This window comes from Pelodiscus sinensis, chromosome 3 (assembly GCF_049634645.1).
Source record: "Pelodiscus sinensis isolate JC-2024 chromosome 3, ASM4963464v1, whole genome shotgun sequence".
In the NCBI taxonomy this organism is placed as follows: Eukaryota; Metazoa; Chordata; order Testudines; family Trionychidae; genus Pelodiscus; species Pelodiscus sinensis.
The window spans coordinates 197,149,810-197,167,370 of record NC_134713.1 but is presented as its reverse complement, the minus strand read 5'-3'; the positions used below and the strand labels follow the sequence as shown (position 1 = coordinate 197,167,370).

Here is a 17,561-nt window from a genome sequence, read left to right as displayed (position 1 = left end):
TGCGACGTCCTTCTGTCCCGGGAAACTGGCGTCTCGCCTGTGGGACAGGCAGGATCTCTGCCCCGCCCGACCACGTGAGCAGTGCGTCCTGTGTTAGACTGTAGCGTTAACCCCGAATGCCTTTTCTGCTGGCTACTATGAGCCGGAGCCCTGCTTGTAGTGGAGAGCTTTGACCCCTCCCCATCAGATCTTTACCTGGAGCTAGGGCAGTTTCTAAGTAGTTTGCACTGCCTAGTAGGGATGTCAGCAGTTACCCGGTGATGTTGATTAGTTAACTGGTGGCCTGGCCATGCTGGAACAGCTCCCCACCCACCCACGGTGTGGTGTGGTGTGGTGGGCCCAGCCTGCCCTGCTTTGAGTGGTTAACTGGGATTTTACATCCCTACTGCATAGCGGAGGACTCTGATCCCGTGTGTTCCAGGTGGAAATCTCGCCGGTGGGTAATGAACCTCTGGAAATACCTGCTGGGCAAAGTCTAGCAGCACTCGGGGGAGGAGACCGAGCGGTCTGCAAGGGTGTGTCTACACTGCCAGAAAAACCCTGCAGCTGCCAGTCCCAGAGCCTGGGGCGGCTGATCCGGGTTCGTGCTGTGGGGCTGAAAACGGCCGTGTGGATTTTCCCGGCGGGGCTAGAGGCCAGGCTCAGCACCCGGGCAGGAATGTCTGCTCGGCTCCACTCAGCCCGGCAGCAGGCGCCCCACGCCCAGTGCCCTGGGCTCTGAGACTGAGGGTTTTCTGCAGCGTAGACCCACGCCGCGGGGTTGTGTTTTCTCACAGACAAGCCCTGGAAGTCCCCGATTGCCTCTTTCTGTTTCTAGTCCACAAAGAACCCCAAATACTTCTCGACTTGAAATCAGGGGGTGCCTTTCTTCCTAGCGTGGCTGCCCTCCGTCTGCCCAGGGATAGGTGGGTATGACAGGGTCACTGGAGAGGCTGGCCAACATAAGCCAAATATGCTCCTCGTTTCTCACCCTTGACCCCTTGGTAGCGGTGGGTTTTTGACTGAAGCTGCCGTCGCTGATGGCGTGGCGGTGCCGTGTGTGTGTGGGCCGGGCCGGGTTTACCACAGGCATTTCTGCTCTGGCAGTGCCAGCGGGCCTGGGTACGTCCGTGCGAGTAACCCAAGGGCTATTGCAAAGGGGGAACGTCCGCAAACGAGGGGCGTACCCGCAGCGTGGCTGGTTCCAGCGATTGGCCCTGTATTTTGTATGCAGGTTAAAGCGAATGGCCCGGAAGCCTCGCCCGTCCTTGTTTTCATGCCATGTCTCCTAGTGCGTTTGTCTCCGCTCCGTGCCGCTCTTTCCCAGGGGGCGAATGCTGGGAGGAGGGGCAGGCCTGCTGGGCCCGGGCCTGCGCGAACGTTTGCTTTTGGTGTGCGGCTCGGTTCTGGTGTGCGAAGCGTAACGGCCGTTCGGTGTGCAAGTCCCTTCCCTTGCTGCCTCCTCGTCTCACGTGCCCTTTGTCTGGGTCACCGTCCCGTGGGGTCTGCCCCGGCAGGTCCACGCAACAGCACAAAGATTCGTTTCGAGGAAGCGTTTCTAGCTCCCTGGCTGTGTTGAAATCCCTTCTTTGGATCACCGGCCCCGGGGCGGGAACGCTCTGACAACGAATGTACATTTTTAACAAGCTGCTAACCCACGGAAGGGGGTGTGTGTGCGAAACGCACCTCCCTGGTCCACTCGCCTGCATGTCTCTGACCGCTCAGAGAGACTCTTGCCCTGCGGCGGGAGCTGTTACGTTTGCACTAAGCGCGGCGTTTCCTGTTGGCTCCCGCCACCCTGCAGACCGGGCCGAGACCGCCTAGCGCTCCCTCCTCGGTCTCCTCCGCAGCTTCGGCACGTGCGCAGGCGGGGTGGGCCGACATGAAACGCGCTCACGGCCAGGCCTGTGCCGTGCTCTTCCCAGGTGAATAAAGGGGATGCTCCCGGGATGGCTGCCCCTTCAGCTTGGTCCTTCCTGAGATAACCAGGTCAGGCCCCCGCCCAGCACTGCTGACGTCCCCGGGCCGCTGCTGCAGGGGCGGGGATGGACTGGACTTGCAGGCTTTTGACCCTCCTTCCTCTCTCCTGCTGCTGCCAAGTGGCTTTTGGAATTGGGGACCCAACAAGCTTTTCGTGAAGTTTTCCTTCCCGTTAGCTCTCACGTTCCCAGGTTTCTTGCGGACGGTGAAAACCGTCTTTCCGCAGGGGCGGGTCTGTTTGAGCTGAGAGCTGGAGCCAACCTCTCCCAGGGAGGAAAGGGGAGCCGAGTTAGTCTGTGCGCCAGCAACCAGCAGTCCGGGTGCCATGGGATGACTCCTTGTTCTCCCAGGGTTGGTAATCTCAGGAGAAGTAGGGAGTCCTGCGGGGGACATCGGCCTCACAGGTCTCCAAGGTGCCAGGCGGTGAAGAGGGAGAGCCCAGCGAGGAACAGGGCGTGCAGCTAGCACTGCGGTGGCTGTGGCATGTGCCCCTAGAAAGAGCAGCCGGAGGTCTCCGTAGCGTCTGGTGGTAAGACGCTAGGCAAAGAAAGCTTCCGCCGAGATCGGTGCTGCTGAGCTCCCAAGAGCAGGCCCCTGCAGACGAGCGTGGCCGTGCTAGGGGAGTGCATTCAGCAAGGGTACCTGCTCCCTGTCACCTCCCGGGGCAGCTGGCTAGGGCGGAAACCTGCTTCGGGCACTCGGATTTTGTAGCTCCCCCACCCCGAACGAGCCGAGTCCGTGCCGGCCGAGCGTAAGGTCGCCCCCAGGAGATGCTGAGGCCCTGGCAGGACCCTGTTGAAAGCCATTCCCGGGAAGCTCTTGCTGTCTATTTGCTAGCTGCATTCCTCAGGACGAAGGCCTCTTCCCGTTCCTAATGCAGGGCTCTGAGTCGCCCTGGGAACTTGCCTTCCGCTCTTGGACCTTCCAGCCCCCACAAACAAACTCAGGGACCAGCCTGTCCCCCGTTTGCATTGTCTCCCGCAGCCCAAGGCTCCCTCCAGTCCAAATTGCCCGGTTGCTGGAAGGGGCGCAGGCGTGGCTTTCTGGAGCGCGGCGTGCTCTTTGGAGGAGGCGGAATTGCCGGTGCCGATGTAATTATGCCGGCCAGTTAGCCTGGGTGCAGTGTGGGGATGAGCTTCCTGGTGTGTGGCAGAAAGTTCGGCTTGGGGGTTCTGGGTTGGGGTTCTTGGGGAGTCCCCGGTATGCAGCCCTCCCGGCGAGTGTCTTCGTGGAAACACGCTGGACAGACTCGCCGGGGTTGCACAGCGGGTCTCACCTGCCGTTGCAGTCAGAGAAGTCCTGGAAGCGTGTTTCAGTGGGGGACCTGCCGGCTGTAGCTTAGAAGGCAATGAGGGATTAGGATGGAAGGACCAAGTTGTCTGAAGGGGTGCAAAGCTTGCTTTCCGTGCGCCCTTTTATCCTCCCTGTGTCGAATCCCTGTAGAGCCTAAGGTAGCCCCTTGGCCTTTTTGTACTGCAATAACACTGTATTATATGCTTGCACTATTCTCCTGGGCAGACCAAGCATGCGAGAAACCATTTCAAGCTTTTTTTCAGAAGAAAAGCACTGTATGATTGTGTACATAGTGGTGCCGCGAGAGTCGCTGAATTCTAGCTCCTGTATAAAAGCATGCACTGAATACTGTATGTAGAACACGCTGTAAATGCTGCCGAGTACTGTAAGATCCGACACTTGAAACCACCACAAATGAGCAACTTCATCTAAAAACAAAACAGAAGCTGAGCAATGGATTCTGTGCCTTTTTTAACTCCCTGTATGTTAACCCAGACAATCGGACAAAGCTTGTATTCTACCAAAACCTTATTAAAGAATCAAAGGCAGAGCCCGGGTCGTGGTGTTTTCTTTCGCCCCGCCTCCCTCGGCGGTGTCGCGCTGACCCTCCGGAGCCAGGGGAAGATCTCCGTTGTTAGACAGGGCCTCTTGCAGGCGCGTCCGTGACCCACGGGGCGTTCGCTCTGCTTTCCCGGCTAGGCTCAAAGGAGAAAACGTCTCTGGCTTCCCGCAGCTGTGGGCGCGGCGGCTGCAGAGCCGGCGGTTGGTCTGAGCGTTTCGGAGTTAGCCGGAAGAGCAGAGCGTGCAGCGCGGTGCTTTCGCAGGCCTCGGTGTTCCTCGTACACAAAGCACGGGCTCGGGGCGGGGGCGGAGGCGTCCTGACCGGTTCATTGCCGACCAAGCAGCGCTGGTGCCCCATAGAGCTGCCGGGACCTGGGAGAAGGTGCCTGTTCAGTCCCCCGGCCAGGGAGCTGCTCCCTAGATCGGTACAGAGAGACCCCTCCTTCCATGCTCCTTTCCTGCCTCGGTGCAAACGGTGCGTCCCTTTCCGTGTCGGCTCATACCAACCTTTCCCGTCTGTTGCTCTGCCCCCTCCTCTTCCGAGGGGTCGTTGTGTCCCTGGTCTGCCTCTGGGACGAGTTGCTCTGGGGCTCCGTGCGGGTCAGGACCGTGCTGAACTGGTTGACTAATACCTAGTGCACGGCCAGGCCTGCCTTGGTTGCCCTGCTCAGGTCTATGCCGGCTTTGGGTTCATGTGTAACTAGCAAGCTAGGGCCGTGAGCGCCAGTTGTCAGCGGGCCCGACGGGATCAGGGGGTTGACTTTCAGCGGGCCGTCTCCGGTGCCTTGCCAGGACCGGAAGAGTTTGGAGAGACAAAGCCAGAGACTCTGCTGCCAGTGCTGGGGGAGGATGCGCTTGCCGCTCACCTCCCAGCCCCGAGCCTGAGTTCTGTTCCCGCTCTTCCCCGTTGTGTGAGGCAAGGGGTCCCCGCTGCTTTGGCGAGGTGACGCCCGCTCCCCAACGGGGTGAGCGAGAGCTTGCACTGGGCGTGGATCCAAGGTCTGCACGGCTCTTGGCCTGGCACTCAGGGTCCCGCCCCCTGCGGCGTGGCAGGGAGGGTGTCGTTCTCCCGCAACGCACGTTCTGCCGGCTGTGCAGGGCCATGTGACACACCTGCCCAAACCGTGTCCCCCACGCTGGAAGTGGGACGCTTGGCAGGTCTGCTGGGCTCCGTTGTCCCCCGGAGTGGCCTGGTCTACAGAAGCCAAAACCTTTCCTTCCCTCTGGCTCGCGGCTCCTTTCTACGGGCTGCCGCGAAGGCAGTCTGTGCTATGGAGCTGCAGGCTGTGGGTCACAGTGGGGGGAGAAGGAGCTTGAGGGAGAGCATGGTGGTGTTTGCCCGGGCTAAGCAAGTTCCCAACTTGGCCTGTTCCTCAAACAGGCTGTGTCTGTATGCGTGAGGCGCGGCTACTGCTAGCCCTGGTCGGCTCTTGGACCTTATTCCGAAATAACCCCCCAACCTCGACTTGATCAGCGGCGCGTCCACATGACCAAGCCCGTTACTTCGAACCAACAGGCCACGGAATTTGAAATCTGGGCTCCCGCTTTTCGTCAGGAGTAATGCGAATTCCAAAATAGCGATGGCGAAATAGTGGCCGTGTGGACGCGCCGGTGCCACCAAGTCAAAATAACATTCGAACAAATCGCTCCCCAGGGCTTCCTGGGGCTCCAAGTCCGAGGTAGCGCGTCCACAGTCACGGAGCCTGCCACGGGCTGATTTCGAGGCTTCCCTGTAGCATGGACACGCTAACTCGTTTCAGTCCACGGACCACCTGGCCAATCAAAAAATGTTTGTGGACTTTGGACAATGTTCTTGTGGCCCACCGAAAAAGTCACCATGGACCACCCATTGAGAACCACAGCGCTAGTCCATGGACCACCGGTTGAGAACCACAGCGCTAGTCCATGGACCACCCGTTGAGAACCACAGCGCTAGTCCATGGACCACCCGTTGAGAACCACAGCGCTAGTTGGATGTTGCTAGATCAGGAGTTCTTGAAGTCAAATTTCCTAATTGTGAAATAGCTTCCTAGTGTTGACATGGCCGTAGAGAGCTGTGCTCTGTCCCTGCTGTGTCAAGGGACCTCTTGTGGGGTGAACGCTAGCGGCAGGAGGCGGAGCTCAGCACTGTGATGTGCCCGGGACCGGGCTGGGACTCGTGGTCCTGGGACTCATGGTGCCCTGTGTGAGCCGCTCCCTCCGAGGTTTGCCGCCGCCACCTTGCGTGGAGGCCGGAATGGTTTGGCCCATGGTGAGGTGGCTTGTAGCAGGGGCTGAGCCTCTCGCGGTGAATTCCTTGTGCGCGACGCGGGCCTGGGAGGGGTTTGCGCAGGGCGCTGGCTGGATGCTGGATTTCCTCGGCTTGTCTGGCTCTCGGTCCCTGCGCAGCCTGCTCTGTCCCGCGCACAGACCGGCTTCCCCCCGCTTCCCAACCCAAGAGACCGAGGGGCGGGTACCACCTCCAGCCCCAGCCAGGCTCCTGGCAGGGAGCAGCTCCCCCGGGCCGGGGAATCCCCCCTACACAGAATCCCCCACTGTGGGGAGCTTCCTGGAGCTGAGCAGAGGCCAGGCACCCTGGCAAAGTGCCCAGAGGGGTCCCGGCAGCAGGGGGCACAAACCAGGGCAGCCTTCAGGTTGCTCCGATCTACGTCCGGGGCTGGTGTATCCCCCTTCTACCCCAGCTGTGAAAATGTGCAACGCCCCCCTCCCCAAGCCCGAGCTGTCCCCCCGAACGTGCAACAGAAACTGCAGAGCCTTTCGGTTCCCTTCTCTGCCCAGCAGCCCCGGCCTGCTCTCTAGATGGGGAGGAAGGTTAGCAGCCAGGTCCTGGCCCTGTGCTGGGGCAGGGCCGAGGTAAATCCCGCTGCTCGGCCGGTTGCGGGGTGTGTCCAGCCCGGGCAGTGGCTCTGGACACTGAATAGTGGGGGTGCTGAAAGCCGCCCCCCTTCCCCATGCTCCCATGTTTAAGAAGGATGAATTCAAACCGGAACAGGTACAAAGAAGGGCCACTAGGATGATCCGAGGAATGGAAAACCTGTCTTATGAAAGGAGACTCCAGGAGCTTGGCTTGTTTAACCAAAAGAAGGCCGAGGGGGGACATGATTGCACTTTTAAAATATATTAGAGGGATAAATACCAGGGAGGGAGAGGAATGATTTAAGCGTAATACCAATGTGGACACAAGAACAAATGGATATAAACTGGCTAGTAGGAAGTTTAGACTTGAGATTAGACGAAGGTTTCTAACCATTAGAGGAGTGAGGTTCTGGAACGGCCTCCCAAGGGAAGTAGTGGGGGCAAAAGATCTATCTGGCTTCAAGATTAAACTAGATGGGTTTCTGAAGGGGATGGTTTGATGAGATAACATGATCTTGGTAACTAATTCACCATTCATTATCAGTGGGAATAGGTCAATGGAGGGATGATAGGAGTTACTATAGGGAACTTTCTGGGTGTCTGGCTGGTGAGTCTTGCCCACATGCTCAGGGTTTAGCTGATCGCCATATTTGGGGTCGGGAAGGAATTTTCCTCCAGGGTAGATTGGCAGAGACCCTGGAGGTTTTTCGCCTTCCTCTGTAGCGTGGGGTACAGATCACAGCTGGAGGATTCTTTGCATCTTGGGGTCTTCAAGGTATTTGAAGGCTTCAATATCTGAGATACAGGTGAGAGGATTATTCTGAGAGGGGTGGGTGAGATTCTGTGGCCTGCACTGTGCAGGGGGTCAGACTAGATGATCAAAATGGTCCCTTCTGACCTTAAAGTCTATGAGTCTATGAGTATCTCTGGGAGGGCAGGAGCTGGACAGGCTTAAGGGGGCTGTGGCTGGGGTCCCCGTTGGGGGCGAGTGTGGGGCCAGCAGCAGAGCCCCATGTAAAACCTGGGGGTGTGGCAGCACCCCGCACTCTGCCTATGGGCCCAGGCTGGCAGCGGCTGGGTCAGAGCTTGATGGCTGCTTTTATTCGGGCTGGGACCGCGGGCTTTGTGGTGAGGACACCGGCTAACTCACTCCATTGCCAGACGTCCTCCAGCGCCTTCCCTCCCTCCCCAGGGGCCCCGGCAGGCGAGTTCTCATCTGCTCCCTGACAGAGAATGGGGGGAGCTCACCTGTGCGTACCCCTCAGAGCCAGGGGGCTGCTCCCGGTCCTAGCGCCCGCCTGGGGAGCACAGCACTAGTGCGACCGTGGTCACGGGGGTGGGCTTTGCAGCATGATTGATCTGCGCTGGCCTAGGTTCCCTGGCTGCCCTGAGCCGGGGGCCGAGCACCCAGTGAAGAGACCCCCTCGGCCACGGTTCCTTTGGGTTGCCTTTCTTTGTGACGCAGGTAAGGACGTGGCCAGGGCCACAAAAGCGCTTTGGCTCGGGTTTGTCGGCCGCTCGCGCTGAGCGCTGTTTCTCTGGCCCAGCTCGCTCCCTGCCAGGTGTGGGTCCTGCCAAGCGGACGTGGCCTCGGGCTGCCCGCAACTGGGAGGAAGCCACCATTGCGGAGAAGGGAAGAGGAGACCGATGAGACACAGGCAGGGATGAGGGGGAGGAGGGTGGGGTGGAAGAGCAAAGGAAGCGCTAACTAAGCCAGGCCGAGTCCGACAATAAGGCGCCGCACAAGTAACAACGAAGGGCACGTCTACACTGCGGCGTTATTTCGAAATTAACAAGGGGAGCGTCCACACAGCAATAGAACAGGCTTCTTATTCCGGAATACTAAGCCCTCATGCCACGAGGAATAACGGCTCTTCGGAGACGGCTATTTCGAAATAGCGGGAGTGTGGCTGCGCCACTGCTGCTATTTGGAAATAGCTCCGCCCCAGGGCCGTTCATGACTCCCCAGCGCCTCCTGGGCTCTACGTCGAGGTAGCGTGTCCACGTTAGGGGAGCCGGCCTCGGACTCATCTCGAGGCTTCCCTGCAGTGTGGACGTGCTATTTGAGCTATTTCGGGAGTTACTCTTCTGAACGAGCTTATTTCCAAATGCCCTTGTCGTGTAGACGTACCCTGTGTTTACGCGAGAGAGACCATGTTTGCCCTGTGATCCATGTGCAACCCTCGTGCTAGAAGCAGGGGCGAGAGGCAAGGGGGCATCTTCTGTGGAAGGAGGGGGCCACTCAGCCTGAACGGACACCGGCCTGGCATTCGAGCGGGAAGGCAGCCCTGTGTGCAGTGAGTTTGAGGCCTCGGCTACGCTGTGGACCAGGCACACAAGACGCTTCTGGGAGGCCGAGGACGTGGCTTTAGAGAGTTGCTTTGCCTTTCGCCTGAGCTTGGCACGCAGGGGCGGCCCGTCCATACAGGCGAACTGGGCGGTCGCCTAGGGCTCCGAGATACACGGCCGTGGAGGGCTATGGAGGCGGGGGCACCGATCGTGCATTTCGCCTAGGGCGCCAGTTGCCGGCAGCTTGTCTAGGGTCACTCCTGTTGGCACGTGGCCCCTGAGCTAGGAGGCTGCTTCCTGGGCAGGAAGAGAGGCCGGTGCCACGTGCCCTCCCTGCCGTTGCTCACGTTGTGACTCGGATGCCCGCGCCCCTCTGGGTACTAAGTGTTTTCTCTTTTACGTCTGTCTTGTTCCAGGTGTTGGCGCTGACCCCTTTGGAGATGAACGGTCTGCCGAAGGTGGTGCCTTTCCATTTGCCTTATCAAGACTTTAAGCGGGATGTATCAGACTCGAGGGAAAAACCGCGGCTCCTCCAGCGGATAAAGAAGGTCGACTTCTCAAACATCGTCTTGACAGCCCCTTGCAAAGCACCGGAGCCCCGGCTGGCAATGAACGGGAGAGTGGAGGAAGAGGAGGAGGAGGAAGAGGAGGAAGAGGAAGAGGAGGAGGAGGAGGAAGAGGAGGAAGCTGGTTATCTGGGAGACGAGATTGACACGCACAGTAGCTCCAGCAGCGAGGTGAGTCAGAAGAGTACCGAGCGCAGCCAGGAAGGGGCGCCGTCCACGCTGCTGGCGGATGATCAGAAAGAGTCGAGGGGCCGCGCGTCTATGGCCGATGGCGATTTAGAACTGGAAGAAGGCTCCAAGACGCTGGTGTTGTTTTCCCCGGGGGACATGAAGAAGTCTCCGCTCACCACTGACTTGGCTCCGGATGTCGATCTGGGGACGCTTGCTGCTTTAACGCCCCAGAGCGAGCGGCCCCAGCCGCTGGGCAGCCAGCTGGACGTGTCCGAGCCCGGGACCCTGTCCTCCATCCTTAAATCCGAGCCAAAGCCTCCGGCGGCAGTTTCCACCACTTCCTCCCCCTTTACCAAAGTGGAGCGCACGTTTGTTCACATCGCCGAGAAGACGCACCTGAACGTCATGTCTTCCGGGGGCCAGCTGGCGAGGCACGAGGACTACTGCCCCCCGGGCCAGTTTGAAGAGATCATCCTTGAGGAGGAGCTGGAGGAGAACCCCGTCTTGGTGGAAAACGGGAGTGCGAATTCTGGTCTGGAAGGGGGAGAGACAGAAAGCTGCGCGCTCTCGGCCAATCACATCGAAACCTCTTCGGAGACGGCGGAGACGCTGCCCAACGGGGTGGCCCAGCCCCTGGAGGAAAGGCCGGGCCTTCGAGGCCAAGCTGCCCTGGCGCTGGAGTTGGGAGAAACTAGCCGGTTGGTTTCAGGAGAGCCGTGCGTGGAAAAGACTCTTCTGGCGACCGAGCGCCTCACGCGGGCCGAAGCTGCCCGAGGAACGCCGAAGCAGGGCCCTAGGAAGCCTCTGGGCGCCAGGTACAGAAGCCGGATTCCCATCTTGTTCTCCGAGGAGGACACTGGCTCAGACCTGTCGGCCTCGCTCTCGGCCCGAGAGCGGCTGCACAAGAGAGCCAAACAGGCCGACTTGGTCCGCCTGGTGATGGAGCGCAGGCAAAGTCGGCTCCTCAGACTGGCCTCGGGCGCCTCCTCCTCGGCCTCCTCCAGCGACGAGCGGAGACGCGCCTCGGAGACCCTCTCGGCCACCGGCTCGGAGGAGGACACGGACGACCTCGTGCCGAGGAGGGCGGGGGAAGGGAAGGCCTCCCTCCCAGGAAGGGAAGGGAAAACGTTAAGCACAAGGAGCAGAATCCCGCGGCCCATCGCGCCCGCGAGGACGTCGCCGGCAGCACCCGGCAGCTCAGCGCTCGGTGCGGCTCTCCCCACCAGGTAAGCGCCCCGCACGGCCCTCGCTGGGCAAGCCCCCCGCCCCCGAGGGCTGGGCCTGGCCACGGGGGGCATATCGGACACATGGGTCAGTGCCCCCGTCCCTGACGGCCCAAAGCGGCGCCTGGCTGGGCCCTGGCCTGCCCGCCCGCCCGACCATGCCGCCCCGGCCCAAGGAGCTGGGCAGCCTCAGGAGACGCAGCCTGGGAAAGGCCAGGGAGAGCAGCAGCGTGGGTATCTGTCCCCACCCACCGCTGTCACTTGAGCAGGGATTGGCCTGCCTTCCTGCCCGTCCCCCCACATGCCCATCCCCCCCCCCCGTGGCCTGCCTTCCTGCCCGTCCCCCCACAAGCCCATCCCCTCCCCCCGTGGCCTGCCTCCCTGCCTGTCCCCCCACCAATCCATCCCCTCCCCCCGTGGCCTACCTCCCTGCCTGTCCCCCCACCAGTCCATCCCCTCCCCCCGTGGCCTGCCTTCCTGCCCGTCCCCCCACAAGCCCATCCCCTCCCCCTGTGGCCTGCCTCCCTGCCTGTCCCCCCACCAATCCATCCCCTCCCCCCGTGGCCTGCCTCCCTGCCTGTCCTCCCACCAATCCATCCCCTCCCCCCGTGGCCTGCCTCCCTGCCTGTCCCCCCACCAATCCATCCCCTCCCCCCGTGGCCTGCCCCCCTGCCTGTCCTCCCACCAATCCATCCCCTCCCCCCGTGGCCTGCCCCCCTGCCCGTCCCCCCACCGATCCATCCCCCCCGTGGCCTGCCCCCCTGCCCGTCCTCCCACAAGCCCATCCCCTCCCCCCGTGGCCTGCCTCCCTGCCTGTCCCCCCACACGCCCATCCCCTCCCCCCGTGGCCTGCCTTCCTGCCCGTCCCCCCACCAATCCATCCCCTCCCCCCGTGGCCTGCCCCCCTGCCCGTCCCCCTACCAATCCATCCCCTCCCCCCGTGGCCTGCCCCCCTACCCGTCCTCCCACAAGCCCATCCACTCCCCGCGTGGCCTGCCTCCCTGCCTGTCCTCCCACCAATCCATCCCCTCCCCCCGTGGCCTGCCTCCCTGCCCGTCCCCCCACAAGCCCAACCCCTCCCCCCGTGGCCTGCCTCCCTGCCTGTCCTCCCACCAATCCATCCCCTCCCCCCGTGGCCTGCCTCCCTTCCTGTCCCCCCACCAGTCCATCCCCTCCCCCCATGGCCTGCCTCCCTGCCTGTCCCCCCACCAGTCCATCCCCTCCCCCCGTGGCCTGCCTCCCTGCCTGTCCTCCCACCAGTCCATCCCCTCCCCCCGTGGCCTGCCCCCCTGCCTGTCCCCTCACCAGTCCATCCCCTCCCCCCGTGGCCTGCCCCCCTGCTTGTCCCCCCACCAGTCCATCCCTTCCCCCCGTGGCCTGCCGCCCTGCTTGTCCCCCCACCAGTCCATCCCCTCCCCCCGTGGCCTGCCTCTCTGCCTGTCCTCCCACCAGTCCATCCCCTCCCCCCGTGGCCTGCCCCCCTGCTTGTCCCCCCACCAGTCCATCCCCTCCCCCCGTGGCCTGCCTCTCTGCCTGTCCTCCCACCAGTCCATCCCCTCCCCCCGTGGCCTGCCCCCCTGCCTGTCCTCCCACCAGTCCACACACCACCTCCCGCATAGCCTGGCTTCCTGCCCCGACCCGCTGTATGTTTTCCACTCACTCCATGTCCCATCTTTCTTTCTGGCCCCACCTATCCACCCCATGACCCAGTTTCCCCACCTACTCCTGAGCCTAGTTTCCCGCCCACCTACTCCACAGCCCACCTCCCCCTCTGCCCTGGCCTGGCCAGGAGCCGCCAGCTGCTTTCCAGAAGGGCTCAGCTCTGACACTGGGCTTCCCTGATCCCACCTGTGGCTAATCACCCCAGCCAGGCCGAGCCGGGAGCCTTGCTGCAGCCAGACGGCCCCGGGAGCTGTGCGAGGACCCCCAGAATCCAGGGGCTATCCAGCTGCAAATAGCCCATCTCCCCTCCCCTCCCCTCTCTCCCTGCAGGCTTCAGAGGACAGCTGGGACCGAGCCCAGTGACTCCCCCCTGAAACTGCTCCAGAGCCGGCTCCCTTCTTCCCCAAGTCCTGCGCCGCCTCCTGCCCCGTGGAGCTGTGCTCCCCCTTGGAGCCCCGGCCTGCCCCCACGCAACCTCAGTGCTTCCCCCAAAAGCCAGTCACTGTCCAGACGGGAGAGTCCGTCGCCCTCCCGACAGCGCAGGCCAGCCTCTGTCCTGCAGCGGGTTCCACCGTCTCCCCGCACTCAACCCAGAGTCCTGGCCCGGGGGCCGCTGGGAGACCCGCCGGCCTCCGCTGGCCTGGCCAGGAAAGGACAAAGAGGGAAAACCCAGACTCACAGCCCAGCAACCAAAGGAAGGCAAGCGTCTGCGGAAGGCAAGGCGGCGGCTAGATAATGACCTGCGGCCACCAACCCGCCAGGCTGGCTAACTCCTGCGTCTCATGTGCACTGAGCACAGCCTCCCACGCCGGAACCACGAGCGGCCCACGGCCAGCTGCTCCTCCGCGCTTCCCTCCCCCACAGCCTCCCACGCCGGAACCACGAGCGGCCCGCGGCCAGCTGCTCCTCCGCGCTTCCCTCCCCCCCAGCCTCCCACACCGGAACCACGAGCAGCCCACAGCCAGCTGCTCCTCCGCGCTTCCCTCCCCCCCAGCCTCCCACGCCGGAACCACGAGCGGCCCACGGCCAGCTGCTCCTCCGCGCTTCCCTCGCCCGCAGCCTCCCAAGCCGGAACCACGAGCAGCCCACAGCCAGCTGCCCCTCCGCGCTTCCCTCCCCCCCAGCCTTCCACGCCGGAACCACGAGCAGCCCACAGCCAGCTGCCCCTCCGCGCTTCCCTCCCCCCCCAGCCTTCCACGCCGGAACCACGAGCGGCCCACGGCCAGCTGCTCCTCCGCGGTTCCCTCCCCCCCCGCCTCCCACGCTGGAACCACGAGCGGCCCACGGCCAGCTGCTCCTCCGCACTTCCCTCCCCCACAGCCTCCCACGCCGGAACCACGAGCAGCCCACAGCCAGCTGCCCCTCCGCGCTTCCCTCCCCCCCAGCCTTCCACGCCGGAACCACGAGCGGCCCACGGCCAGCTGCTCCTCCGCGCTTCCCTCCCCCCCAGCCTCCCACGCTGGAACCACGAGCGGCCCACGGCCAGCTGCCCCTCCGCGCTTCCCTCCCCCCCAGCCGGAACCACGAGCGGCCCACGGCCAGCTGCCCCTCCGCGCTTCCCTCCCCCCCCAGCCTTCCACGCCGGAACCACGAGCGGCCCACGGCCAGCTGCTCCTCCGCGGTTCCCTCCCCCCCCGCCTCCCACGCCGGAACCACGAGCGGCCCACGGCCAGCTGCCCCCGGGCAGAGTGCTGTCCTGCCGCACCTTCCGCCAGGGCCGCAGCTCACGCTTGCCCTTACAAACCGCCTAGCAGCTCCCCTCTGCCCCCTGCTCACTTAGCAACACCAGTCTCCTATGCTGTGCCGATGCCTGAGCTTTGGAGAGCAGCCCTCCAAGGCAGGGGCAAGGTGACGGGCAGGGCTGCTGCGCCCGCTGGGAGGAGAGGGCTCCAGGACTCCAGGGAGGTGCCCGCACGGCGCATTGCTCCAGGAGTGGGCCCCCCCTTGCCCGCTGTCCCTGCCTGAGCACTGGCGGGTTACAAGCCAGCTCCTGCCCCACTAGCCAGGGCTTGCCCCTCACTCCGCAGGGAGCGGGGGCCGGGGGAGAGGCCTGGCGGGCGCCCCAAGCAGGCCGAGGGAGCGTGCTGTTGGCAGTGCAGGGAGCCGCCCTGGGCCGCTCAGTCTGCAGCGGCAGGTGGGCAGGGTGCCTCTGCGTGCCCAGGCGCGGGCTGCACTGCCAACGGCCTAGGGGTGCAGCGAGCAGCCACCACCATGGGGACTGCACGTCCCCGCATGCAGCAGGCCCTGGGCCGCGGCGTGGGAGCCCCCAGCCCTACTGAATGCCCTTTGTGGGGCTGCCCCTGCGCCTACATGCCTGTGTGGTGTTGTCCCGCGGGGGGCACAGTGGGAGAGTCAGGGGGTGCCATGCCCAGCAGCGCTGGCACCCCCTGGGGGTATGTCTACACTAGCCCCTAGTTCGAACTAGGGTGGTTAATGGAGGCAACCGGAGTTGCAAATGAAGCCCAGGATTTGAATTTCCCGGGCTTCATTTGCATAAAGCCGGGCGCCGCCATTTTTAAATGTCCGCTAGTGCGGACTCCGTGCCCCGCGGCTACACGCGGCACGGACTAGGTAGTTTCACGAGGAGTAACGGTAGTTCGGACTAGGACGCCTACCTAGGGTAGCCACTACCGAACTACCTAGGGTAGCCACTACCGAACTACCTAGGGTAGCCACTACCGAACTACCTAGGGTAGCCACGCGGCACAGAGTCCGCACTAGCGGACATTTAAAAATGGCGCCCCCCATGATCATGCAAATGAAGCCCGGGAAATTCCAATCCCAGGCTTCGTTTGCAACTCCGGTTGCCTACATTAACCACTCTAGTTCGAAGTAGGGTGGTAGTGTAGACATACCCTGGCTTTGCTGGCCTTGTGACTGGAGCGTAACTAGCTGGTTTGGGCCCTGGGGCAGGGATTGGCTTCCTCCTCCTGGGCTCTCGGCGCGTCCCCACGGGCGGGTGGCACAAGCCACAGGCCTGGGGTGGTGAGTGCCGGGGGTGTGCGAGGAGGGGTCCAGCGTGCGCAGGGTTTCCAGCTTGGTCCGACGACCCGCTGTCGGGGGCCCAGGAAAGCCCCCGGCTCTGGAAGTCACATGATCACCGTGGACACCCGGCCTTCGTGGAAACACCTTTCAGCCTTCCTGGCCGGGAAGCGCCGCTGGGAAAACGTCCGCGCCCTCCCCGTGCCTGCCCGAGGCTGCAGCGCGCCTGCGCCCGGCGCTAGGGGACACAGTGCGCCCTGCCTCTCTGCGGGGACGCCGCCAGGCCCCGCTGCTCCGTGGGGGCCCCCCGCCCCGAGGGCAGCCGCCCGGGCTGCCTGCCCCCCTCGCAGAGCTACCTGGCTGCTGGCGGGGGGGTTCGCAGGTGGGTGGGTGGGGAAGCGCAAGAACAGAGCTGGTCCTACAGGGTGGGGGCGGCCTCTCTGGGCAGCGCCGCAGGGCAGGCAGCGCTTGCCACTTTCGCGGGAGTCTCCCACTCGGAGCTGCCCCTCCTGGAGTCTGTGCCCAAATCCCAGCAGCCAGCGCTCTCCCGGCTTCAGACACCTCCCCACCGTCACCCCGTTCGCCCGCCAGGCCCCGGCCCCAGCAGGCAGGGGGAGACCCCGCTGAACCGATCCCTTCGCTGGGGCCAAGACTAGCTCCTGCTTTTCGGAGCTGCGGGCGTCATGCCACGGCCTCAGCGAGCCCGTGATGGGCCGCTGTGTCCCAGCCTGGGGCCCCGGGGATGTCCCACGTTGGAAAGGGCTCCGAAAAGCCCTGACAGTCCGATTGAACAAGCCACTGGCCAGCGCTGGGCCGGGCCCAGGCCCTTTCATCCCCCGCAGTGTTCCTCCCAGCACCGGCCTGGCAGACACACGGCGGGAGCAGGAAGCGGGAGGGCACCCGTGGGGGCGAGCGCGGACAAGGGGCAGCGAGAGTACGGCGGTGAGGCGAGCGGCGGCGACAGGCACACCAGCAAGCAGACCGGCCTGGGCGCCCTGACCGTGCGGGCGGGGGGCCGGGAGCGCTGCGTGGCTGCGTGGCAGGCCAGAGGTAGACTGGGTCGGGGCTGCGGCAGGGCGAGGGGGGTCCACAAAGGGGGTTACGGTTGCGGCTCTATCCCCGGGCGACGCCTGCCGTAGCTCGGCCCCACAAGCCGCAGGGCTACACCCGCAGCTGCATCCCTTCCCCCGGCTCCGGCTAGGAGCCCACGGCTGCGTGAGACTCGTGTGGCGGTTCGAGCTGGGGCCGCGCAGCCTTGGGGACTAGCCGTCGTGACCCCCTTGCTGGCCGGCCGCAGGGCGCGCTGCCCCGGTGCACTCCCCTCGGGCGGGAGGGGCCAGGCAAGCTGCTGGCGAAGCCCAGCGTGGGCGTGGGGCGAGCGCTTCCCCAGGGCAGCCTGCCCCCAAGGGGCCAGCCAGTGTGTGCCCTAGTGCCCGCAGCTGGTGAGCTTCACACCAGCCCCGTACCCGGCACCACCTGCTGCTGCTGCTTCCCATACGCAGACCACATCACGCCCGGCACCGGCGGCTGGGCACCAATCGCTGGCAGCCCCCGGGGTCCGGCTCCCCGTGAGACGGGCTCGTGCTGCTGGGCTATTGGCCGGCCGGGCTCCCTCCAGCGGGGCCCATATACGGCCCAGGGGACTGACCGTCTCGCGCCTGCCGGTCACGGCCCCTGCCCCCGCCGAGTAGCTTTCCGCCCGCTGGGGCTGCTCCTTCGTTTCCCTTTGCGGCTGGGGGGGTCCGACCCGGCCCACCTTTCTGGGCTCGCCCCCCTGGGCCGGGCCCTGCCCCCGAAGCCCTGCGGCCAGCACTGGCTCAGGCCGGGCCGAGGGGCTGCTGGCAGCTGTACCGTGGCTTCCCCTCCCTGTTAGTCCCACGGCTGTAAATAATCAAGACGCGCTGTCCATTCAATCCCGCTCGGCCCGCGTGCAGAGGCTGCTGCTGCTACAGCCATGGCCCGCCCTGCCTTGGGAACTCACCCCCCCAACAGGAATGGC

General features: G+C 63.9%; 1 protein-coding gene across 3 annotated transcripts in view; it reads left to right on the top strand.

The window, feature by feature from the left end:
* TTBK1 (tau tubulin kinase 1) overlaps nt 1–13,644 on the top strand; it is a 133,594-nt gene extending 119,950 nt beyond the window's left edge. For 2 of the 3 annotated variants that reach the window (XM_075925810.1, XM_075925811.1), the window contains 2 exons: nt 9,375–10,921; nt 12,911–13,643. In XM_075925810.1, the coding sequence (XP_075781925.1) occupies nt 9,375–10,921; nt 12,911–13,316 (1,953 nt within the window). In that variant the 3' untranslated portion in view covers nt 13,317–13,643. Of the gene's footprint in view, nt 1–9,374; nt 10,922–12,910 lie in introns of all 3 variants that reach the window. The other variant, XM_075925812.1, reaches the window with a different exon arrangement.
* Nucleotides 13,645–17,561: the final 3,917 nt, after the last annotated feature.